We start from the raw sequence: 27,698 nt of genomic DNA on the forward strand, positions 1-27,698 counted from the left end.
GTCAATAGGTAAAATATATAGTTTATTATTACTCTGAATTTCGTTGTAGTATTTTTCTTGTTGAAAATTGTCGATCGTTCTATATTTGTTCAATTAAGGAGATGAACCATCACGTTAGTGATTATGTAATGCATTTGTTAAAACTTTTTTGCGACATACATAATGTAACTTGATGTATAGATATATATTTAATTAAAATTAAATACGCCACGATACAAAAAACTAAAATAGTATAAAAAAATATAATACAAGTAAGATACAAAAATAACACAAAAAATAATACATCGAAATATAATAAAATTTAATGATACAAGCTGGACCAGCTTCTCGTAGGTGATATTAATACATTAGTGTGCTATGCCAGTGTATTAAGGAGTCGGATGGCGACAGCCATATGCAAGTCGGCTAGTACGGACGTTCTGGCTCTTACGGGCATCAGAAGAGGAAGCGAATGTAATTTTCGAAGACGTTTCAAAACCCAAAACTGGAATTACTGAACATATTTTAAAGTTTGTTTAAACAACTAGATATTTGCCAGACGATATTAAAAGTATCATTGATCCTGTGATTGATAAGAACACGTTCTTTTGTAATCCAGAGAACATGCTTTATGATAGTGGATGAGAGACAACACATACGAGATACAGGGAATCAAAATCCGAAGGGGTAGTCTCTTGGAATTTTTCAAAGAACTCCCTCAATAAATTTTTATGCTGTCGCTCCCTCCAATGATGGTAAGATTGACAACAGAGACTATTTTGTCAGTTCTGAAGTATAAAACTTTGCTTTTTTAATTTTACGTGCTATACCCAAGTTGTTGAAATATGCGCCAAGCTTGTCACAGTCTATAGAAAAAATGTGCGGACCATAAAACAGAGATGGCTTCATACAGCAACTTTGCTCTCAAAAGCCCTGCCCTACACGGTAGGTCTATTTGTAAAACGGTATAAGCCCAAAATACTGAATTGTTGCACCGGTCCTAATTAGTTAATATAATACAAATTCAATGAAACTTTTTATCGGGTTCATAAATTTGCCTACTTTACAATAATCAATGGATTTATTAAAGCAAATCGCAAAAAAATGCAATTTTTTAACAAGAGAAACATTTCCTAACAAAAAGGCAGACATTCCTTACACGCAGTGGATAGTTTAATTTATTAAAACAGCGCCCATAGGTTTAAAACAAAAAAAGCCTTTAATAAAATATACGCAACAGTGTGAAGATCTACATATTACGCTATTAAGTCAAAAATATCAGCAGGTCACAAGCACCATTCGTACTCAAATCAGAGGTATTACTCAAAAACATTCTCTTTCGACTATTTACAAGTGCTTTTGTTATACAATGTAAGTTCCGCTTATAAATCATTGTGTTTGTTACCAGAAATGCATTATAATAACGTTCCAAACTGTTTAAAAAACAACCATAGGTTATACCCTGTATAAACGTTTATATCCAGACTAGTAATTGGTCGTTGCAGCAAAGGTAGTCGAGTTCTAAATCTCTCTTTGGGGAAACTATGTGCATGAAAGATATGATCTAAAGATTCCTTTCAATAACTTTCATTTTAAGCATCCACTTCGAACTTTAAAAAATTAAAAACTTTAACAGAGCTTTTCAACGTTTGACCCGTTGAGTTTGTACAAAATCTAATTTAAGATGAGGCCGCCTAATTACAGACCACTGCTTCCCTCTTCACGTCAAACCATAATTCAGTTTACGTCTTGCACCCAAAATTGCACAATTATTAAAGATAAAATATTTTGCCTTAATAAAAAAAAACACTTTTAATATAAAATACAAAAGTCAATTAGTAGTCAAATGATAAAAAATGAACGTTGCGTAGTAATCAAATTTTTCACTAGAATAAGTATAATAGCATGCTTTAAAATCTTTTAGAAAAAAATATGCTCTTAAAATCTGGGGGTCGAGGTCTCACGTTTAAACCAAAAGTCAATTTTAAAAAAATAAGAGTTGGCAATTATAATTTTAAATCAATTAAAGTCAATGGAGTCAAGAAGCATAACAAATAAATTTAGAACTCAGCGGATAAGATTATGGCTATAGTTTTTTAAGATGCAAGAGGAAGTATTTTAATATTTTATTTGCTTATAAGCAAACTCTGACATTTTTATAATATTTAAAAAAGACAATATGAAAAAACTACAAAGTAAACTTTCCAATATCTTGTTAATTCACGACAATGTACTAATTCACAAAGCGTCGGTTGCAACTGAATACCTGTGGTTTAAATACAATATTTCATTCACCTTACAGCTCAAATTTATCTTCAAGGGATTTTATTATCTTACTTACAAAAATTTCGTCTTGAAAGTGTCATCTTAAGGAGGAAAATATTTTTGCAGCGGTAAAATAAAATCTAAATGTTATACGAAATATATGTATAAATAAATATGGTGTTTTTAAATTGTTATAGTATCGGATAGAATGAAATTAATGACTATATTATAATTATAATTTCGATCGACTATCAGAGAATAAGTTTTTATTGATTTTCCCAATCTGATGATAATTCATTAAAATAGAGCTAATTCTTTATTATAGTGCTACACCCAGCTCATGCATTAACAAATTAAAAAATCGTATCAATGTTTGTTTTTTGCTGATTCAAAACAAGTTACAAGGTTAAATTTACATAGTTAAATAAATGTTTTAATATAATATAATAATAACCACATTTCAAAACAGTAAGAATAAACTAACAGTTACCATATTGCGGTTTCATCATTGATAAAACGTCAGTTTAGAGTCGGGTGTTTGTTGTTTTATGAGATGTATCAAAATATTGTTTGTGTTATGAAACGCCAACGCGAAAAACCACGGTTCATTACATTAATTTAAAATAATTTGAATGCTATATTTAATCTATTGTATTATCATAAATTAGTTGGGTAATATCAGTTACCATTAATCACTACGGCATGTCGTAATATATATTCCCTTTAGGGATCATTTTACCTCATAAACAATACAGTGACGCCATGAAATGTTAAATGGCAAATATATTATTTCACATGCCTTCCGAATTGTGTGTATATATATTAATTTTTAGTGCAGTTTTTGAATATTTCAATCCACGTATTTTTTGAGAGACACTATTTTTATACCTTTCGCAAGTTTTTCCCGTGTCAAATATAATGAATTTACCAGTCCTGGGCGAGGGATAAGATTTGCGGATATACATGTCATGAGTGAATCTAAATCCTTCAGCAGACGCAGGATTTATCCTGGATTTATCTTGTTAAGAGTCGTAAATAGACGGAATAGTTCGAAAAACCCCCGGATCGTTAGCGTGTGGTAAAAGGTCAGAGTGATTAATGACTGCGTTAAAGAGCGTGCTAACGATCGGACACTTCTGCGGAATTCCGGAGTAAGCTAAGTATTCTGGAAGAATGAGATCAATGCCTAAACATTTTTTTGTTGTACTGATTTACATTTTTGTAATTTAGTTTCAAATATCTGTCCATTTTGTATCACTGAATTAAATTATCATTTCAGCAATATATAATATATTAAGTAAAATAATAAACAAAGCAACTAATATGTATTTAAATATAAACTGTTAATTAAAATATGATTTACTGTGGAAAAGCATGTAAAAAATAATTTATTAGTATTTATTTATAAGTTAAATCATTGAAGTTTTTATGAATTTATTATCAAGACATTGTGGGAGAGAGATAAAAAATAAAATATAATAGTGACTACCAAAAGTGTTAATATATATAATAAAGAACACATTTACACCTAAAGAGGTGTTCATATGTGTATCCAATTATCGAGATTAAGGGAATCTAAGCACCTGACAATTTTCTCTGTTAGGATGCAAATTAGATATTCATATTTTAATTAAAGGGAACATTATTATGTGTTTTAGATAATAATTAGGTTTTAGCTAAACAAATATGCAAGTGGATTGTCAAGTTAAACGTGAATGTAAAATTTTGTCATTTTATGTATTTTTTTATGCTAATTATGAAATTGATTTTGCAGCGTTATAAAAAAGACAGTGGTTGTAAACCTTTTAAAAATATTCGTACAAATTTAATATTATATAATAAAAAATGCTTTATAAAATTTCTCGAGAAATGAGAATTCTCGATTTGCCATATTTTTCTCGAGAATTTTTTGAGAAGAAACACTAGTTCGTATTATTGTATGTGATGCGCATATGAGTTGCATAGTTTGTGCTATAGCCAAGTATTGACGACGCATTTTGTTTGACATGAGCTTGATGAATTATCATTAAAGTGTAGTGGTGCAAATATCGTTTAATACTTTTAGCGAAGATTCTGTCCAGATGTCCAAATCAAAAGTGTATGGATGGCACAAAAGTTTTGAAGACGTCGAAGATAGCAAGAGAGATCACGCCAAAATACATTGACCACCGAAGAAAACGTGAAAAAATATTATTGTACTTAGTAGTAGGTTAATGACTATTAGTAAAATTGCTTAAGGAGTTAATATCTTGTACGGTTCATGTAAAGACATTTTATTTAACTTTTGGGCATGGAACGAGTAGCAAGCAAAGAGTCTTCATTCAAAAATTTCTGAGGATTTTTTGAATGAAGACTCTGAATTGCTACAACGTGCTACAACATGTGATGGATATCAAAACAAAGGTCCAACTGTTTTAATAGAAGCGCCCTGATCAGTCAAAAAAGCACGTCAAGATCAGTAAAATTTCAAAGATATTTTTACTGTTTTCTTGCACTATAATATTTTTACTTATAACTTATAATTTTTACAACAAGGTCGTTCTGATAAAAATTATTATTAGGTTACAGTTTTACGTGAAGCGGTCCAGAATTATGGATAAACAGTTTTAGATTTTGCACCACAATAACGCACCGGCTCACTCTTTACTACTAAATCGTAATTTTAGGCAAAAGTAACACCGTAGTGATGTCGCAGTCATTTCCCTTAAAAAAAAAAAAATTTGCGCTATAGTAGAGACGGAGACAGAATTACTGAGTGAGTTTAAGATTAGACAAATAATATTTTAAACAAATATGAGAATCAAAGAATAAATATAAACCCTTTGATAGAAAAATAACTCTATAATATAAATATTATATAAACATGTAAGAACTCAATATCCGTACATAAGTGAAGATTTCACACGATGTGTGTTGACGAGTGTCTTTCCTTACAACTTTTCGACAATAGTTTTTCGTCTGAATGCTCCTGACTTATGAGTCGAAGTTTATTGCAAACTTTTCGTTGTTGGTATTTCAATAGTATATATGTATCTAAATACATATGTACATACATATACAAATATAAATTTCAATAGACACAGTCAACCAAACGATCTATAGCGATTCGCTTGTCGGTATATATGTACAATTGCCGATGATTCTGTTGGATTTGTCGCCGGAGGCATAATCGAATCGGTCTCGGTCATCTGTGAGATTATCTCGCTGGACCAAACACACGTCGGTCAATGTCCAATTAACGAATCCAATATCGGTAGCCGAAATGTCCAAACACCCGCACAACGGTTCACGGTGATTGATTCGCGTTTGACTGTCGTCGGGATGCAAATTTGTAAAATAAACTAGTTTGCTAGCCGCGTGATGGAATATTTACGCGGCTCCGTCGTTCAAGTTTAATGAAAATCGGAGGCGACGCTATTAAAAATATATCACCGGATTGGCGTTTAAGTATTAATGGATCCTCTGTAGACCGCAAAAATTAACTTTGTCTATTCAAAGTGCGCTCATTAAATATTTAGGGGTGTCGATGCGGCGAGAGATCGCGATTCAATACATAAAAGTTCGTTGAAATTATAAACAATTCAAATCGGCAAGATTCACAAGTTGATACTGAAAATTTTATATAAAATCACCGCTCCCACAAAAAACTAATACAAATTAATAAAAATAATATATTAAAAAAATGTGATAGTTTAAGAGAAAGTAAGAAGTCAATTAAAGAGAGATCTCATGACCAAACAATTGCTATATTAATTGGAAATATTCCAAGTCACCTAATAGCATATCGGTCTTGAAACGTTAATCACCCAAAAGGATGCTAAATAGTTTATGCTGAGCAAAATACTATTGTTTTTTCACCATTCAGTTACTAATCGCCAGAGTGACGATGGATCGTTTCTATTTTTATGTATTTTCTGTTTTGACACATTTTGTGGGCGTGTCCAAGACGTTAACAGTTGGCTCGCAAACATCCTTATTTACGATTCGCCAGAGCTGTTTCGTACCAGCATTATAAAAGATGTGACATTTGGTCACAGAGAAGATGCGGTGAGAGACGCAGAAGACAGACAAGGTAAGACGCCATGGAGTCACAAAAGCAGAGACGAAACAGTACACTGCATGGACACGACACAAATCAGCAGATCATCCAGCTTTATCACTGATACACATTACGACAGATTCTAGCCATTCCACGAAATGACAGACGGCAATAATACAACTCGACACGCCAGCGAAGACTCTTAACTTCCATGACCAAAGCCGGATAGCGGCATCTACATTTCTTTATATATGTGGTAATTTATATATATTTATAAAATAAATTGTTTTAGTAGTCTATTTAGCTGCAAAGATAAACCCCTTAAGCCTAAAAACCCGAAAAAAAAAAAAATAAACGCACGTGAAACTTATACTAATATAAAATTTATTTTGATTTTTAAAATCAAAATGATGTATTATGTAACAAAATATTCTAATAAATAATTTTTGTATAAATATAACAGCCTAAAATATTAATTTTTCTATTGGCATGTACTAGTTTTTCTAATAAAATAGCTATTAAAAATATGAGAAACAACCTAAAGTATGTTAATATATTTATTATTAAGAAGCTAAGCTTATATGAATCGTTATTACATCTTAAAATAAGAAACTATTTTTTAAATATATTGAGTAGCAAACATTCGTTGCTATTTATTAAAAACTATATTTAAATTTTCACTATTTATTTATAGGTTATAACAAATACTATTAGAATATAATAATAATATTTAGTAATACTATTAGAATATAATAATAATTTAGTTTTTTATGTTTTACTCCTGTGTATTTTGAGCTCTGAATATATACGACATTATTGTGATTCGGTGTTAAATGATAAACATCTTCTGAATTTCTTCATTTCCCAATGCAAATTAAACCACATTATTTATCGCCCTATGCCATGATTTTTTAAAATGGCACAGTAAAGTATAGGTACGTAATGAATACAAATTTTCAATTAACAGAAACGAACATCAAAATAGATAAAAAAGTCGAGGGATTTTTCCTCTCTGTATTATTCATTTGAATTAGTTACACAAAAAAGGAAATTATAAAAGGAAACAACACGCAAATTAAAAACGCGAAAAGGAGCAGAAAAACAAACTCTCAAAGAATATAATTAACTGAACAACGATTTGTCTGACCTTACATTAATAGCTACCGTGAAAGAAACAGCAACTAAAATAATAGCAATTTAGCGTTAAAATAATTAAGCTTCACTTGAAATGTAAAATTGTGCCCTAACGATATTGAAATTATTAGTAAAACAAAGCCGAACTAAAATTAATTGATTTTGGATTTAATTTGGTTCGAGCTATATTTGTTAAGAAACAAATTTCATTGGAAATGCTAAAAGAAAATTTTCCAATTATACTGATTGAATGTTTATTAATTAAATCAAATTATTATTAATCAAGGTTAAATGAACTGCCAGGTAAAACATATTTTTTTATATAATGTTGAAAAAAGCTTGTGGTTAGATAAAATGATTTTAAAAAAAGTATCACTGAAATCATCAAACATTTATATACTTTTATATTATTGCAACCTTTCTGTTACATATTCACTTATAAAATATTGTAATATCTTAAAAAAATACGAAAGCTTTGAATTGATTTTAAATAAAAAAGCTTTCGTCAAAGAAGAAGATTTGTATAATCGAAGTTTGAAGACTAAAGCTATAGGAATGATAAAAAACCATAGTACTTTTAACTATTCTTAGTACTAGCAAATCAAGAACGATTCTACACAACAAATTGTCATTGTTTGTCAATAGTAAAAGAAATCGACCCAAAAATTACCGAGATTTTTTAGTAACGTATAAAAGTTATTAAACTGTATTTTTTCCATTAAAATGGAAAGAACGACGAGCAGTGATGTTTCATCTTTATGATGATATAAAAATTTTAACAGTCTCTCAGAGCAGTCAAATTGATATTAGTACAACACTTAGACTTTTTTCGGATCCACGTTAAATCATAACGAATATAACTCGTAAGTATTACACTAACATGGTTACTAGGTATCACGTTTACATTTCCCAACAATTGTTAAATGCAAATTTTGTGTTAAAGGATACAACACGAGTAGTTTACAACAAATAACCATAATATTTTTTTGGGTATATTTTCATATATTAATATTTTATTTTAGAGATATTAACACTTTATAAATTTCAACATTACAAAAAAATATATTTATAGTATTTTATTTTGGAATTTACTTCATTTTAACATTATCAACTGTTCCGCAATTGGAAACTGCAAACGAGTTGTTTACCAATTTAACCACTTTTCTATTATCAATTCAAGGAATTAACTTATGCTCTTATATCATAAAAAGGCTACTTCAACGTGTGATTAAGCGTTTTAACAGTCTAAGAAAAATGGGTTTCTTTGTTAAAATGGGACACAGTCATGGCAAAACTTAAGATATTCGTCACATAAAGAAAATATAACACGTGCATTCGGGTTTGCCCTCGAAACGGTCGTCCCTAATCATCTATATGTCCCTAAAAACCCACCATCATTTTATAATTGGTCGTTCCACCGAAAAAGGGTGGACAACAAAATCTTCCAAGGAACGCGAAAAACTAAGAATCACTTTTCCTCATAGACTTATTTTACTGGAATTAACAAAAAATATACTTCAGGGTTCAAGGTATTTGAATTTTGAGAATCTCCAGCCTGGAATTCAATCAAAAGAAAGCCGACCCAACTATATATATACGTATTACAATAAAATATATTATATTGTATAACATCTCTATATTAATCGACCTAATACGACTTATAGGTTATCCCCTAGAATTTAATTGTTAATTTATTAAAAGTTACTATATTATTCTTCTATAAAGTACACCATTCGTTGCTGTCAACAAAGTAGGACATCTTCGACCCTCTTCATCTTGGAGATTCACATCTCCTTTCCTAAACTTTTCAAAACAACATGGTACTATGCGTTCAAAAGTGGTTCTCTCACTCCTTGTTTTGTTGCTCAATGTTCATGTCTCTCAAGAAGGCTTCAGACTAACTTTCATTATTTAATTTAGCTAAGAACATTATTCTTATTGACTTTTCCCAGATCGGCATGAGAGGGTTGCTGACGAAATTAATTAAAGCCTAATTGAACTTTTGCTACTTTGTCTATTTACGTTTGCTGCGACACGTGTTCTGACACCGGCAGTACGAATGTTTATTTGGCGAAAGGGCAAGGCGGTAAAAAAACACACACACACGGCGGCCTTTACGTAAACGTACACGTGAAGCGAATAACGGGCCTTTCAAATTAGTGCTAAACGTTTTGTTTGTCGGCAAACAGGTCGTTGTTAACGCGCAAGCTCAGCATGCAAACCCTGAACGAAGCAATTACACATATTGTACATAGTATTATACATAATAATTTCAGCCGTTCATTATTCAAGTATGTGCAATATTAATTTGCTCGTTAAACGAAACGGCGGATCAAAATCCTGATGACTATTTGGTCTGTTAATCATTCGTGAGCCGTTTGTATGTAAATTAGGACTTTATAGGGTACTTAAGTGGCTGTTTGATAATGGCGCGGTCGATACATAAAATATTAGTAATGTCTTTTGCGTAGGAAGATTCGCAGATGTTCAAGACTTGATTAATAAAAGTTTGCGGGATAAATTGCTTGTTGTTTTAGGTAAAAGGGCGAAATTCGAGTGACTAATTTAAGTTATGGAGAAAGTTAATTGAGGTTTAAAATAACATTGAACGAATTAATTTCAACAACAGTAATAATAATAATAATTTATAACATTTATTGTTACAGAATTACGCTAATTTCAACTGTATAATTATTGTAGTAATATAAAACTTTGATTCAAAGTATTGACATTATTTAAAGGGTCGAGTTCATTAATTGAACCACTTTTTATTCACAACCGAAAAGATTAAGTCTAAGGAAAAATAAGTTTTTTTGTAAAATCGGGACACCACCGTGGGAAACCTTTAAACAGATTAAGTCACAAAGTACTTAATCTGTTTAAAAATTTTTTAATCTGCTCTAGTAGCCAAAACAAATTTAGTTAAAAAAATAACTACTCTTTTGTAAATAGTTTTTTTACTGATAAAAAACGGACATCAAAATCTCCCGTAAAGTAAGCCATGTATTCAGTGGCAAAAAAATCGACGAGGTAATAGTCGACAATAATTTTTGTGGGTGGCCCTGCTTGTTATGATCAAGGCTGAACGAGGTAACAGTAGAAACTATTAAATCGACTATAACTTAAAAAAACATTCAGCATAGTAAAAAATACGCAATAAATTGATATTATTACAAATAAAAAATAAAATTTTGTATAATATTAAAAATATATTTTTAAAGCATTTACCTTTTTTTAATATATAAATACATAATTATAACCAAGTCTTGAAAACTTGTTAAAAAATATTTACAAATATATAAAAATATAATATAAAAAAATCATATAAATTGTGTAAGAAAGAGCAATTAAGAAATATTTTTTAGTGTTTAATTCATAAACATATTGCTAAAAGGCGTATTTTATAGCAATGTAATAATATAAAACGTTGATTAGTAAATTAATTAAAATGTCAGGCAAAAATAGCAAACTAATTATTTTTTATTGGGAAAATTATTATTTTGCTAAATATAGCATGAGTTTTTTTATATTAAAAACTCATAAGTTTAATTTAGCCTAATTCAGATAAATTTAATTTAATAAAGTAATAAAAAGTGTAAGCGTATGACAAAACTAAAATAAGATTATTATTAATCAGCATGAAAATTTTAACTCTATATTTGTTAATACTGTAATTAAAATATTACAAAAATATAGAAAATCTTCTCAGGAATTAAATACAATATATTACTGATTATTTTTTTATAACACAAAATACTTTCTATTAATCAAAAAAGGGTTTTTTAGGGATTATTTTTAATTTAGTTGTAAAAAGAAAAAATGTTAAACAAGAAAAATGCAATCTTGTAAAAAATTAAGCATTTTTATACGAAATCAAACCCTAATCACATATTATACAGGTGTCCAAGATTTGAATTTGCCGTCATTTGTGCAGTAAATGTTACAGCTGAGAGTTTAGGGTTAGTAAAAATGAATAATAATCATAAATAATCCTATCTTATGTACTTTATAATTCAATAAAAAAATAACAATCTAAAGACTAAAAAATGTGTTTTCTATTTAATTCAAATCTTGCATTAATTTTGGGACATCCTTTATAAGATTATTATTTAATTAAATTAAATTATTTATTAAAATTATTAAATATAAAATGAACACGATAGACTTTATTTAGAAAAAAACGAAATATATATAACAAGAGTTATCTTATATTTGTAGTGACATTTTGTTAAACACTGTTATGATAGATAGAAGAAATGAAAAATTTCAACAAATGCTAAGATCACAGGTGTGTGTCTCACGAGAGTTTTAAATACTTAAGAGCACACCCTTTTCGAAAGCTTTTACTTTGCTCATCCGAAGGAATGTCGTCACGTCCGTGTGTGTAAATATCCTTTTCATTGCGTGTATGGGTGTCCTTTATCAGCCTACTTTTGTAGAGTGCTCATTTTACAAGTTTCAAGGGTTTCGAGTGAGATTTCGTCAGCTCCACACATTTTCGTACAATTGTCGAAGGGCAAAGTTTCACGTTTCACAGCAGACATTTCGCACTGCGCCGAAGCGAGATATTTTATAAATAAAAATTCAGATAAAAAATAATTAGAAATTGAATCCCATTTCCGCGCAAATGACATGCAGACGTGGGTAGAATTCGGACGTGTTGAAAACCATACGTACATATATATGTATATACATTAATATATCAAATGCAAACGGAAATATATTTTCGGACGTGTTATATGCTATGTAAAAGCTTATCTGTGAACTCCATTAAAATCTTGATTTGCGTCTCTATACAGCAGGGACGAGTTAATAGTGCCCGAATGAGTTCAACTTTAATACTGTAATGGAGGAAGCTACTAAAAACTGTCGTCGTGTGTGCTTAATGTAGAAAAAAAGGACTAAATGGTCTATTCCCTATTTTCTTCTTCTCATGGTAAAAAGCGGAGCGAAAAACATCGATTTTTGCAATCGTAAAATGGAGAATCCTTTGCTTTGCGTCGTTGGGAATTCACTGGACCATTTCGCTGGTCCTCGATTCAAAACCTGTAAAGGGACAAGCCAAGGGTTCGCGATTGTTCCAAATTCGAAAACGAGTCTACCGAAACCGAGCGCAAGAGGCAATGTTTAGTGTGTATTTTATTAAAATGTTGGTTAAACTTAACGCTGGTTTTAATGTGCAAATATGCTTACCTACATTTTTTTTGTGGAAATCTGATCTTTTTTCAAGACATTTATTACATGATTTATAAAAATATTTAAATTAATATTTTGCGGTACATTTTAATTAAAAAAGAAAAGCGTATCTCATATATTTTAGCTCGATGAAAATTATTATCTTAAAATTTTTAATAAGCTGCTTCCAAGGCATAAATTTCAAAACGTAAACAATGAATGAATATAAATGAAGCTTCAAAGTTTAAGGAAGTTATGAAATACATTGGTAGACTGTAAGGAGATTTTTTAAGCAAAGGCTGAGTGCTATTCAAAGATGACTAATAAAAGAGAACTTTTAGAACTCTTCAGAGGGAAATCGAGAACACGTCAAGGTACTCTCTTGTATAATACAGCTTTGAAAATTGGTTAACACAGCGAAAGATGAGAAAATATTTTGAGAGAAAGTTTAATGCTGGCTTACGCTGATCATTAAAACAACAAAGAAAGGTGTGCTCTCAAAATTCATTGCATTCATCAAAGCACACAATAATTTGGTTTTAAATATGTACATCTCATGATAAAAAGCAAAGATTTTTTTTAGTTGTAGATTTTACTTCATGGTTTTTGAGTAATTTTACTTTGATAATATATTAAAAATAAAGCAAAAACATTATAAGGATTAATCCGTTGTATATGTAAATATAATATAAAAATCGCTATGTTTTGTCAATTTAATGGATACTTGTAACGCCTTTTTTTGGTCATGAAGATTAGATAACACGCTGCACAATGAAACTTATTATATAATCAGATTAAAATGTATGTGTTAAAAGATTTTCGTTATTTATTTATTGTAAAGCGTTAGCTCAATGCGTTTTAACTGGAAAAATACAATCACAAATACTTAGTAAGTAGTTAGATAACTGACTAAAATCCAAGTCTATAAATTAGAATAATTTATAATTTTAAACTATTATTACAGCTTACAATAAATATATGCCACTATGAAAAACTTAGTTCAGTTGAATTATTCATCTGTGAGATAAGGAAAATCTAAAAATACCTAACTCTGATGATTGATTAGATATATAATTATATAAAAATTGATCATTTTGACCTTTAGATATGATAAAAATTAATAAAAAACCACTAGGGTTAATATTGAATTATCCAGGTGTTTCAAGTATTATTAAGCGACTTTTACCACTGTTCTATCGTGCTGGTTATATCTGTTATATTAAATTTTTCTTGTATATTAAATAATCAGCTCGTTTTATAAATTTTGATATTTGATATTTTTTCAATAACAACTTAACAACAGACTTAAAGTCAGCACGTAATATAACAAATTTATCAAGTTATTAAATTTTTGGACAAAACAAACTGTATGTTTATTTTTTTTTTTAATTTCAATTCTGACCATCACAGACATTATACAAAAAATAATTGTATCATTAAATATTTAGAAAAAAATAATTAAAATGCACTCCTAAAATAAACGAACACTATCCCACATATTTTTTCCAGTTCCCCATAGTTGTCTTAAATAAAATCCTTGCGTTTGGCAAACTTGTTAAAAGCTGGCTGGCACTGGCCATAGGAGCGTTTTAAAGCGCTGAAGTCATGGCCGCGACGGACAGGAATAAAGGACGCGATCTCGACTCTCCAGAGCACTTATAGGCTCGCAGCCGGAAGTCACCGAAAATTGGCGGATTATCGACACCGCCATTCAGCAACTCAAAAAAAAGATACTTCATTGAGTAGACGCTACATATAAAATGCAGTGAATTGTATTTCGACGCTTTTAATGTATGACGGCTCTGTGTGTTAGAATCTAACTTCATCAATTGACAGGGAATGTCGATTCCTTTGCTTATTGAATAATTCTGAAATGTAAGAATCCAGTTAAAGTTACATAATAGAAAATGTATTCAAGAAACTCTTGCCCTTTGTTGTTGTGGTATTTTTTTGACGCTGTAAAATTCTAATTTGTATTTAACAGAGACACTGCGCATAAGTTTAACGCTAAGCTCAAAGGAAATTTTGTTTAATTTAAATTCGTTGTTAACATTCCGAGCTCGAAGCTTTCACGTCTCATGGGTATAAGGGTTTATTGCTTTGCACTGTCACTGACGTGGATTGTTTAAGTGAAGATTTATAGCGGCTGTGGTGGTTGTGAGTATAAATAAAACAAATCAAACACCGACGATAAATCTAAAACGCAAACACATAACATAAATTTAATCTATCTAGAATCGATAAAACGCAATTTTACTGTAATATAATATAGCACTTTATCATCCAATAGTCCAGTAAGGAATTCGGTCATTTTCTTATCAATTTATACGTAATAGGGATACGAATCAAATCTGTCTGTGATTATCTCGCTCGATTAACGCATTAATGATCCGTAGAATAAGTAGACCGAAATAGAAGAGGCTTTCCATTGGATTAATATATATTTGTGATATTCATTATACAGGATGTCGTAATCTTAATGACAAATTTAGATTTGGAATAATTTTTTTATTAAACTTAGATCTAGTTCGTAAACAAGATTTTATTCGTTCCTTTATTCATTGTAATACTGACAGACGTTAGTCCAATGCATTACAATGGGAAGATCACAATAAAGAAACTACTAAGGAAGTAGTGAAATACCAGACTGCAATATAAAACTGTAAATTAGTGATCTATTTTATTTTTTATATATCATACTATTATTACAGGTTATATTATTAACTGAACTCAATTTTATTTTATTTACTTATCATAATATTCATCTGTGAGATTAGGAAAATCTAGAAAAGCCTGATTTGTGATGATCGGTGGATAATATATTTATATAATAATCACCATCTCCCAGACACGATAGAAAATTGTAATGTTTTGCTATTGCCTTAGCTTTTAATTTTTTTTTAAATATTCAAATATTGTGAAAATCATATGAGAAACTGCATTGGTATGAGAAATTTATTGCCGTTAGTCGCATTTGTAACTGTCTTGACTATATTATAGAACTAGGACGAGCCAAGGCAAAGCTCTAGAACTCCAAGTGCACAGTTTATGTACGCTCAAGTGATGGATAAGTGGAATGACGGAATGGTCGTAAAACGGGGATGGAGCTTTCCGCTCGTGCATCAGCCGTTCTCAAATATTGTATATGTACATGTAGGAACGGAAGGTAGCCGTGTTTGGAAGCGCTATTTATGGCCTGGCACATTTAATGGGCTCCTTTTCCTGCACAATAAAGCTCACCTGAAGTCCTCGGACGTCATGCCAGATATTGTGGGTTGATTTTGGTTTTGGTTCCACATTAATGCCTCAGTGGTCAAGTGTCCTTCTGCTGCTAATCTCATCTGTTCAGCGGTGCATTCGATGCCCTCTTTTTCCAGATTCACTTCGAACCAGTTGTCCTCGTACCAGCCTGAGAAATTGAAGATTTTTAATATACATTGTTTATTATCTAGTCGTCATGGATATAATATTACTGTCCAGTATTAATTATTTGAACGTTATTTTTTTAAATATGAGTCTACGTTTTTATTATAAAATTGGTTAAAGACAAAAATATTAAGACACTCGAATAGGAGTGATAACATATAAAAAAACTATGTTACTTAATTTTTATGTACTTTTGTATGTATCTACAATTAAAATATATATATTTTTATTACGCAGTATTATATTGTATTAGTCGTTATTAAATCATTTAATTCAGTACATTTATTATTTTATTTATAATGCAATGTTCTTATTTATTTTCTGTAGATGTAATCCTAGTCAATACCAGTAGCAAAGCTCGGGAAAGTCGATCTAAGTCTGGAGCTGAGGTTGCGGATGATTTAAGACTGGAGACTTACCGCTTGTTGTGAACAAAAAGTTACCTTGTTTTATTAACGAATAGCTTTTAAGAATAAGATCCAATATTTTTTTTCTGTGCGGTCAATATAAAAACACGTTGTTTTATTAAAATTAATTATAATCACATAAAAAAAACTTAGAATCGATACGCGGTCAAATTATCTACGTAATTTTAAAATACTATGTTTATAATGTGTTTTTATCTGAGGTAAGATTTTTGATCAATATGTAAAATTTTAAACATATCTAAAAATATTTTGGCTATTGAAAATTTATTTCAAAAAACAATTACATTATTTTTAAAACAGCAAAACTTTTTACTAGAGACATGTATTTTAAGCAATTTGCGATAAATGACAAATTCATAATACATTTTAATTGATAAAAAATGTAAATAAATATTTTTTTGATGCTTACTTGAATATTTCCGTTCCGGCACTTTATATTATAAAAAAGAGTTTGCCAACCTCTGATCTAACATATAGTAGCTCATACGCTATGATCTAATAAATAATTATTATTATTTTATATTTCTATCATTCTTATAATTACCTATGAAGAACCAGACGTACGAGGTGCCGTACAACTGAGCTTTGTAGAGGTCACAAAGTACCCGTCTGGCCGCAACCACATAGAAAAGTCCAACTATAATTCTAGCATCCTGACGACGTAAGTTCTTGACTGCATCTCCCGGATCTGACAAAAAAGATTGCCTTGTCACGATTTCTATCCCAGCCTCTTTGCACCGAGCTTCAAGATCCTCGACGGTCTGCAAATAGAGAAAAATAGGATTATGTAAATGTCTGTGGCGGAATATTTTCTAAAATTTATGCATTATTACGTTGTAAATAATATTTTTATTTTATTTACAAGTATCTTAAGAGATAAATGCCAGTATCGCTTGTCTGAGCATTGGAAGAAAACATCTTATTATATGCATGAGTGCAATCATTTCATTTTATTTACTGGACTAGATGCATGCAAGGGTAAATAAGCATAAATAAATATGTATATGTATTTATAAAAATAAAGCGTGTGTATATTTTCTTATTATTAATTATTTCCGAGAATAAAAAACAGTAGGATTCATATGGGATTCGCACCCAGATATTAAATGTAATAGTCGCCAACTTAAATGGTTATATTTGGGCTTGTTCAGTCCACAACAACCATCTTCAAATCTATTAAGTTTTATTAAAAGCTTTAATTAAAATGAACATTAGAACAAATATTTATGGTATTAAAGGAACCCTAAATCAATTTATCAAAATATGACCATCTTCAAGTTAGAGCAGCTTGAAAATATTTTATTAAATTGACGCATCGACCATAAGACAATACTTTTTCACGCATTAAGAGCGTTGGGATATATCAAGCCTTTTTTATATCGATAGGGCAGACCGTACGTGACAATGAACAGATTAAAATTAAAGCATCACAATATAGCCACTTGAGTGTTATTACCATATAAAAAAATACAGCATTTAATGATATAAAATAACGAGTACCTTCGTTAATTTTAACGTTTTTATTTGTTAGATATATATACAATAAATATTAGTTGTTCAATTTAGCTGATTATATATATTTATTACTGTTTTTTCAATATATAATATAAAGTAAGACTATTCAAATATATTAATATATTTGTATTAAAAATTAGTTTGTAAATAAAAATATAATATTAACCCTATTCGTGCCGCACTATTTTTATATAGTTAGTAATACATTTCAAGTCACAAAAAATTATATATATTCAATTTATGCATATATTTATATTTTTCGCACATAATATTACATAAGTTTTCATTTCAGAATAATAGTGTTTGCATATTGACATATGTTAATCATTTTTTTTTTGTTATTCTGAGAACTGTTAGGTCAACCATATCCGAACACACTCAGACTTGCCGAAGGAGGAGGGGGGAGAGGGGGCATATACCCGGGGCCCGATTCATCATAGCAAGTATATATGTATAAAAATATTAAAAACCGACTTAAAAGTAATGAATCTGAGCTAAACTACAGCTGTTCAATGTATGTATTGATGTTTTTCAAATATAAGTTCCTTCAGCTCTTAATACATACAAGACATAAAAGAAGCGGAACATTGCCTTCAAAAGCACCGACTTTTTAAATAGTACTTTCACAATAAACATTAATATTCAAAGGGATAGATTGTAGTTTTTTGACGCGACTCCGTTTGTGTTAAAATTTGTTTGCAAATTATTGTTGACTTTATTGCTCTTAGAACGTTTAAAAAATATTAGACATGAGAGAAAATATTCAACGAATGTAAATTTGATTTAGTCCCGAAAATATTTTTTAATATATCTTATTTCAGTAAAATCATATCGGAATACATATTCACCAGTAGATATATATTTTTTATCAGTTACATTTCATTTTTTTGGCAGGTGTTATTCCGATTAAACAGCAAGACAAAAGTCAAAGAACTTTGTACACATTTCTCGTATATTGAACAAATGTTCTAAATACGAAATGTAGAACTTGTATATTGCTCTACTGTTATATTAGCATTTTGCGACATGTTTCGTTTATGACGTCTTTAATTTATACGACAAGATAGTAATAGATCTTTCCTTGTCTGGAATTATTTTCAAGTATAACAAAAATAAAAAAAAGCTTGTAATATAATACAGATAATATTTATCACCTTGCCTAATGAAGATTCGCCGCGCGTTTTCGATATGAAACTCAGGCTGCTCGTCTAAAATTCGCTGATAAAAAAATTCCGCGTCTTCCCTCGGGGCGTACGAAAAGTCATTTTTCCCGTCTTTGCGTTTAACGAATTCTTCCCGAAGACTAATCAGTGAAAATATTGCTCGGGAAATTCTCCCTAATAAGTCGAGTCCGCTTTTCAGGCGGTGGGAAAATTTAGCACCATATTTTTTTCACCACGGAGGAGGCTCTAAAACGAAAGTGGAAAAGCAATTAACTGCGCGCGCCATTATTTCACGGCGACGTGATTGACAAAGGGTGGTTTGGGGGAATCATATTTATGGCCGCTGCTGTTGTTGTTAAAGCGCGAGTCCATAATGCGCGTACGTGATGGAAATTTTACAAAAGGGGGACGAAATAGTAATAATAAGTCAAAATGGATTTGCCCCAAGCGCACGAATGCCGTAATATTGGGACCGTTTGAAGCCGGCGGCGGATGTAAAAATGCTGTTTTATTATGCGTGTATAAGCTGCGATCGTTAAGGCTACACGTACATACCTATAATACACGTGTCAAATATCTTAGTATGTACATAATAACCCTCGTCTTCGAAAACTGTTGAAAATGTAATATTCCGCAACCCGATATTTATTAGTTGTAATTTAAAAAATACGCTGACAAAAATCCTTCGCCCTTAATATTCCTAACGCCTCACAATAAATATATGTTATTATATGCACAAAATATGTTTGAACTATAAAACAATTAATAAGGTATCATATTAACGACGAAGAATCTCGATGGATCCAAATCCTAGACTCAGATAATTGTTCTCATCGTTTCATCCAGAGCTTCTAGTAACTATTTTTATTTAATTATGACATAATCGAATACATCTCTGCCAAGTATAATCAAATTTTGTTAGACATAAATATGAAAGCAAAACTTTCAAAGAGAGGAATTCATGTCACATCTCAACCGGAGCGTTATTGCATTAGGCCAATCGTAGTCTGGATGGCGAAACACTCGTCGCTATATATGAAGATTTATTATTGTTCTCAGATACTAATTGACGAAACTTTTCCGGCCGACTGTGTCGCTCTCGAAGACTTTTCTCGACTCTCGGCACTTTGACGATGATCAAACGGTCCAATCCATCTTGTTCGCAAATGGAAGACGCTCGTCGTATTCGTGTCTCGATGATTAATCGAACGAGCCGAACAAACAATTGTTGTTCGGAAATAAACATCTAGAATTGATTCTTGCGCGCTACTTTTAACGTGAAACGTAGTTACTGATGTATATTCGATTTTTTACAAACGATAGGCAAGAAGTTTCATTTGAATGCGGAAAAAACACATTTATCCAAAGCTTCAATTTATTTTGGTTCTCTAACTTAGTTAACAATTACTTTATTTTGAAAAAACAAGTATATGTGGGCATTTATTAATTTATTTATATTAAATTAGGACCATCATGACTTAACAGGTTACACCAAAGCGTCACGCTGGTGAAAAACAGTACATCTATTATTACAATACACAAAAAAGGAAAAAATCATGAAATAATAAAATTAAATAATATGTAATTATTTCTAAAATTTAGCAGGAGCTGATAACATATAATTATCAATCTACAATTTGTCACCCTATTTATGATTTTTTTTGGCTATCGTGTATCTATAGATAATTATTTCGAAAAAAGTTATCGTATATGATTAAAACTTAAGACCTACTTTATTAAAACATTAATATCGCTTTAATCGAGAATTTATGACATATACGCCTACTTTTTGACGCACGTAGAAAAAATATTTACATTCATTTAACATTATTCCTTTATTGAAAAAACTACATATATTTGTGAGAAAAACACCACATGTTTCGTATATTTGTTTACCTTTTTAAAAGGTCAGACTCAAAAAATAGGTTGTATGTAGAAATATAAATGAAAGAAAAATAAATGTTTTTTAATAAATGCCCTCATAAAAAATTTGAATTTGCTTACGTTGCTTGTTTTAGAAAGTAAGTACAGTGAAACATTGATTGTATAAAACACAAGGGACCAAATTTTATAAAATATTTTTAATCACGGACAATAAATTGTATAAAGTAAGAATATGATTTAAAAAATATAATATTTGATGTAGATCAAACATCGAGTTATACTTAATTTACTATCAAAAATATTTTCTTAATTCTGAAGATAAATAGGTGTGATTCTGCAGCCAAAATAGACGCTGAAAATCTGATAAAATTTTATTTAATAAACGTATTTAAATTACTATATATAGAGAGAGAAATTTAAATACCGCTATTAGGCGGAAAAGATGAAATTACAGGGTTTGGATGTCGGAAAGTCTTTACCGGCGTGTCGAGTTGTATTATTGTCGGCTGTGATTTCGGTAAAGCGGCTGCAATTATCGTGATGTGTTATTGAGGTTCTCTATGAACAACCCATTGACGTCTTTTATGTCGATACGGTTTAATAACTCGCCTATGCAACTGTAAATCTGTGGCGTCTCTCACCGCCCGTCTACTTTTGTGAGCATGTCACATAATTTATATTGCTGGTTTGAAACAGCAATGGCAAATTGCAGATGAGGATGTTTGAAAGCGCATCGCTTCTTAGAAACACTAGATCAAGCCTGGGCAACCATTTTTGGCTGCGGGTCAAAATAATTAAAATGTGTCTATTAAAAAGACTTTTCGGGTCAGTGAATATTTTTGGTCCTAACAACCATATATGTATGTGTTCTAGTCGTGACATCGTAGCACGTTAAAAAAATGATACTTGCAGAACTGAAATTGGTCACTTCAAATCATCAAACGGGTTACTTGGGGATCCGCAGGTCATAAGTTGCTGAGCCCTGCACTAGATGGTCACTCCGGTGATCAGTAACCAAGCGGTATTAAACGCGGGATAAAATGTATTATTTAGTTAGTGCGCGTCCTTTCCAAACATAAAGTAGTTTTTCAGCATGGATGGATCTGTTATTATGTGGTATGTGCAATATTTCAAATTATTAACACAATTATTTAGGTACGAGATCTTTCTCTCATTGTAGTGTGTGTGGCCCGACTTTTGAGACATTTAATTATTTTCTGTTTATTCAAATGATCGTAAGAGTGACCTCTAAATTGCGCTAGCCCCCCCCCCCCCCCACAGATCAACTCAATATCAGGACATTTTAATTTTTGATAAGTTAAGCATAAATTATTATATTTCGTATATATTTTTTTAATGGTATATATATATTTTAAATTGTAGCACAAACTTTATAATACCTAATATATAAAATAAGTTCTTGCTAGAAGGAGGATTAAGCTCAGAATTTGATGCAAAAATGAATATATATGTATATATATAATAAGCCCTTGCTACTGAAATTTTATGATAAACTTAATTATAATAACAGTTTCTTGATAAAAGGTAAAAAAAGGTGCGACTACGTGATCTTGTTTTTTTATTAGGTGAATAAAAAACAAAATCTGTATTAATTACGCATAGATAAAGGGTCACGTTTCTTAAATTCATAAACATGTTTTTTAATTTTGCTTAGTACAGCTGCTTTTGTAATAGTTAAAAGCGGCACTATATTAATCAAGTATAGCAAAACAAGAATATATTTTTTACGATGAATATTATTTGAGTTTTAATAATAATAGCACCAAGTAATATGATGATACATTAATGTAATAATAAATTACAATACAAAATAATATATAATTAATTTTGATGAAATGACGGTGCTAATAATAAATATCTTACATACAATAGGAACAAATATAGTCAGTGCATTGTTTTTATTACAATCAGCTTTATGTTTTCAGTTAACTATGTTTTACAATCATTGACATCGTAAAATAAAATAATTATTTCGTTTAAAATACTCTAACGCGAAACTTTGACATGCGATACATACAACTTGATCTCATTAAATTATCCTTTGATCCGATCTTTTAACGTACAAAATTTTAGAAAACCAACTTGCGAGCGATGCTGAGTTACTGTGTGAAGTTTAAATTTCTTTGTTAGAACTAATTGGAATTTCAACTCCAAATTAGAATTTGAAGCTGGTTATATATTATGTATTATATATGAATTTGCTTGTGAAACATTTTTGATTACGTTTAATTTTAACTTTGTAATCGAAAGTTAACAACGAACCAGTCATAGACACAATGGACGCATTTATTCGTTTTAACTAGTTAGTAAATGCAATACCATTTCAGTTTTTGTTTTTAATAATGTGATATGTGTCAACGTTACGATAGTCTTAAATTACCGGTTTCAACTATTTAGTGGCTGTTTTTTTTTATATATATATATACATATAAACATGAGCTTAACGACATAATTGCAGCGATGAAATATAATATGCGCATATATTTACCATCGTATAAGTCAAATATAAAACGTTACAGTCATGAAAATATGGGTATATTTATTATGTCATGGAGAAAAAGCTGACAAGCAGCTTGGTATCATTTTCAATATGCTTAATGGAGCTTAAATTTAATTAAAAGTCAACAATATATTTAATTAATGGAATCGTACTATTAGGTGCACAATGAAATTTATAAAATTAACATTTTATTAAGATGTATCATAATTTTTTTCACATTCTGTAGTTGTGATATTCGTGGCTGATTATTTTTTGTTAATCGTCAAAAGGTTTTAAAGCAAATTTATTTGCTTCATTTTTTATGATATCATTAATGGATTATAAATTGAATACCTTGAATTAAATTTTGTAAACCGACAAAGCTTCAATTTCTAGTAAGTAGCTATAAATTTAAAGCCTTTCATCACCGCACAAAAAACAATGTTTTTATTTTTAATTTATTATTAATTTATAACTCAAAAAAAAATTTTGTTGAGGTTTTTTATTATACATTCGCATATTCACATATTTGTTTTTTTAAATCTTCCCTAGTCGCTGCTGAGTTAACAAAAGCTCGCTCCGCATTGTAAAAGCTAACCTTCGAGACGTCTTTCATTTTTCACAACGCCCGATGTAAAATTAAACGCAAAAATCGACGTCTTTCCGTTATGTTGGAAAAAAGGGGACACGTTTTTGGCACGCTTTTGAATAAGACGAATATTAAAAATGTATATAGGTAAACGCGTCGTATTTACCCGTTACCCTTTGCGGCCTCATACTCCTCATTGGCGAATTGCTAATGTAGCAATTCCCTTCCTGTTACATTATTCATCGTATGAAACATTTAATATGCGTACCCAAAATCGAGCAAAAAATAAACGTTGTTTAAAGCGACCGTACCAATATTTCACTGGTATGTCGAACTAAATACATATATTACCTATGAATAGAAATATAAAGACATTTAATAAAAAGCTGCACATAATAAATACAATTATTCAAGTCAGATGTCATATGTCAGCTGCAGCAATACAATAAAATTAATCATGTTTAAGAATCATTGACAAAATATTCAAAGATCAATTATGATAAATATACGTATATAATTGTATAAATTTTATTCGTGCGAAGTTTTGAGTTTCATCTTACATATATTCAAATAATTTTTACAATTTTTTTGAATAAAAAAATAGGGAAGTTTTTTTAATAAGATGTTAGTTTAAAGCTCGATACAATTTAATATGAAAGGGGTTAATAATAGGTATAATAAAATCAAGAAGTATTTTTTGAGTTAAAGTTAACAAATAAATATATTCCAAATATGCATATTTAAAAAAAAATTCTCTAAAATTAAGCAAATAAAATTAAGCAATAAGAAGTATAAATGAGAATAGAATTTATGAGAAGAAAATAAATTATCAGTGTTAATATTTCTATTTATAATATATTATATCATACATCTGAATAGACTATTGATAATTTATTGCAAGGAGTAAGTTTAAAAAATACTTAAAATAATTAATTTAAAGAGAAATAGAAAATAATGAAATGAGCACTAAATTTAACTGATACAATAGTAAAACAATTCGCTGGAAATACACTTTATAATAATTTTTTACACATATTATACATATAGAAACTGACCTAATTTATATGTGAATTCATACGTTGATTTCAACATCTTTTTATAATGGAAAAATTATAAATACCCTGAGAGCCAGTATACAAACAATAAATTCAATTATGGTAATTACTTAGAGACTTTTAATGAAAAAGCCTAAATTGAAAAACAATTATTTTTGATGAAAGTGAGAAAAGTATCTTTTGACAGCATACAAATTAAAATAAACATATATAAAAATATAAATATATTTAAAATAAAATAAAAATTATTCATTTATCAAAAACCTTTTTGGGTATGTATATTAATATAAATGTAATAAATAAACTAATAATACAGATACAATTTTAATGAAGCTACTTTATCAATGCACGAAATTAAATTTTTTAAATATCTAATAATTTTAATATAATATTATCTATTTACTAAAATAAATATTGTAAAATTATACAAGCAAATTAAATATTATAAATAGAACGTTAATTCAGACGAATGAATTATTATTCTATTTATGTGAATGAATAAAAGTGGAATGGATTAAAAATGTTTTACTTGGAATGTTTTGTAATTAATAAATTTATTATATATGAGAAATACGTTCGTGACAGTTAAATTAATATCTAAGATAATTAATATGAATTCAACTGTAACAAGTATCAATCGAAATTGAATTTCATCAATCCATTCATAATACTGAGCTTTCACTTTTCGTATATTTTTCAATGAGGATAAAAATATAAAATTTTAGCGCGTCTACTTCACGGGATTATCTTTTACATCCTCAGTATCAAACTCACCGTACAAACACACGTGCGAAATTGATACGTTACCATTATTTATATGTATATAACTTCCCTTTTCCTCGGTTCATTGTTTACCCTCTTGCCCATATCAAAAGGAAGCCGAATGCGGCAATTTAGGATTCGGCACACGATCTATATGAAAGTTTCCTCGACTAATCATTCCTCGGCGGGCGGATAATAAAATTTTGCGCAGATCCTTTCATCTTTCTCCAAATCTGGATGCCTACGCTTAATTATGATAATATTTCATCCATCATCCAGGCGACGGCAAAGCTCTCACCTGCCTTCGTATCTGATATTGGGATAACGGCATACTTTCATCCCCAGCAAGTGGGTCAAATCTATTTTCTTCCGATGGAAAACCATATCCCTATGGGCTTTCTAATAACCCGTAAAATAACCCAATTATAAAATGGTCGGGTTTAATCATATTTTATAATTAAATATGTAATATATAGTGCAAAACATAAGTTAATATAATAGGAAAATCATGTTTTATTTAACTATAAAATTCAGGATGTAAAATATTTCGCCGCCAGGAGAGTCGTAATCGTAAATATTCTGTACAAACCAAAAACGTTAGGAGAAAAATATTGCGCAATATCATTGACAAAAGTTGACTTTATATGAAATAGAATTGGACTGAAACTTTTGTCTGTTATAAATGGACAACACAGACAATTGTGTAATGCTTCTGAAGAATTTTGATCTATCAATAATCTGAAATGAAACGAGATTGGCAAGAAAATAGACACTAAAGTATTTAACACTTTGAGTAACAAAGATTTATCGTTTCGTTTCTATCGGTTCCAATTTTTAATTTACAATGCATTTGATACCACAATACATAATTCACAGAGTCACGTATTACCTATTTTAAAAATTGATATATTATTTACGAGGCAGGAAATTTTATAATGTAAATAGTTTGAAGCATTTGATATGCGAAAAAGAGATATACCCAAAAATATTATATTTGAGACATATTAAAAACTCTTTGACTTTCCCTCATACATACAAATATAAACATAAAGTGTATGATAACATCAGAAAATTTTCTTTCAAATTTAATCAAGCATTTAATCGACAAATGTTTGCGCAAAGGCAATCTCGCAACCATTCCACAGACGTGGGACGCTTCCGAGTCCCTCACAATCGTAAACCCTAAAACAATATGTTGAAACCCAATCCACTTGACGAAATCCCAGTCTATGCATGTAGATGGCTGACAGATCGATGTTGTCGGATGATGTTTTTCTTTGTTTGTTCGAGGGCTAGAATAATAAGAAGCACTCGGTTACGTATTATAAAGCCAAGTGTGTATACGTTGGATGTTCTCTTCTCAGAAATCCTTTTAAATAAATTATTCAGTAATACTAAGCGAACATTATATTATACGTAAGTTTTAGAGCTAATTTTGTATTTCATCGAATGGTTACGTTTTCGTTACGTTTCCATGCGGCGTCGCTGTTGGCAATATTAAAAATGTTATGCGTTTTGCTTTGGAACTTCGATTTATGATTTGGGGCGCGTAGGATTTTACGTAAGTTTCAACGTAAAACGGATTGTGAGAGTTTATTTTTTTCGGTCACGAAACTTTACGTTAACGTTCCGCAATAAATATTAAAAATGGCGTGACTTTGAAAGCAAATGAACGCACGCGCGTTTCATTCACCCTCTCAAATTTTCACGTTTGTGAGAATCGATTTTTTAGAAAGAAACATGGACCAGTTTAATATTAATATTAGTTAAAAAATTAATCATGA

The 27,698-nt window shown here is 30.0% G+C and overlaps 1 protein-coding gene across 4 annotated transcripts in view; it reads right to left on the reverse strand.

The window, feature by feature from the left end:
- The window catches only part of GABA-B-R1 (gamma-aminobutyric acid type B receptor subunit 1), a 333,811-nt gene that overhangs the window by 13,229 nt on the left and 292,884 nt on the right, over window positions 1-27,698 (reverse strand). For all 4 annotated transcript variants that reach the window (XM_088184582.1, XM_088184585.1, XM_088184583.1 and 1 more), the window contains exons 8-9: window positions 16,991-17,207; window positions 15,833-16,001 (exon numbers count right to left, since the gene is read on the reverse strand). In XM_088184582.1, the coding sequence (XP_088040708.1) occupies window positions 15,833-16,001; window positions 16,991-17,207 (386 nt within the window). The remainder of the gene's footprint in view (window positions 1-15,832; window positions 16,002-16,990; window positions 17,208-27,698) is intronic.

The sequence above is a fragment of the Plectrocnemia conspersa genome, unplaced genomic scaffold (genome assembly GCF_051122295.1).
Source record: "Plectrocnemia conspersa isolate PC_06_02 unplaced genomic scaffold, ASM5112229v1 ptg000004l, whole genome shotgun sequence".
In the NCBI taxonomy this organism is placed as follows: Eukaryota; Metazoa; Arthropoda; class Insecta; order Trichoptera; family Polycentropodidae; genus Plectrocnemia; species Plectrocnemia conspersa.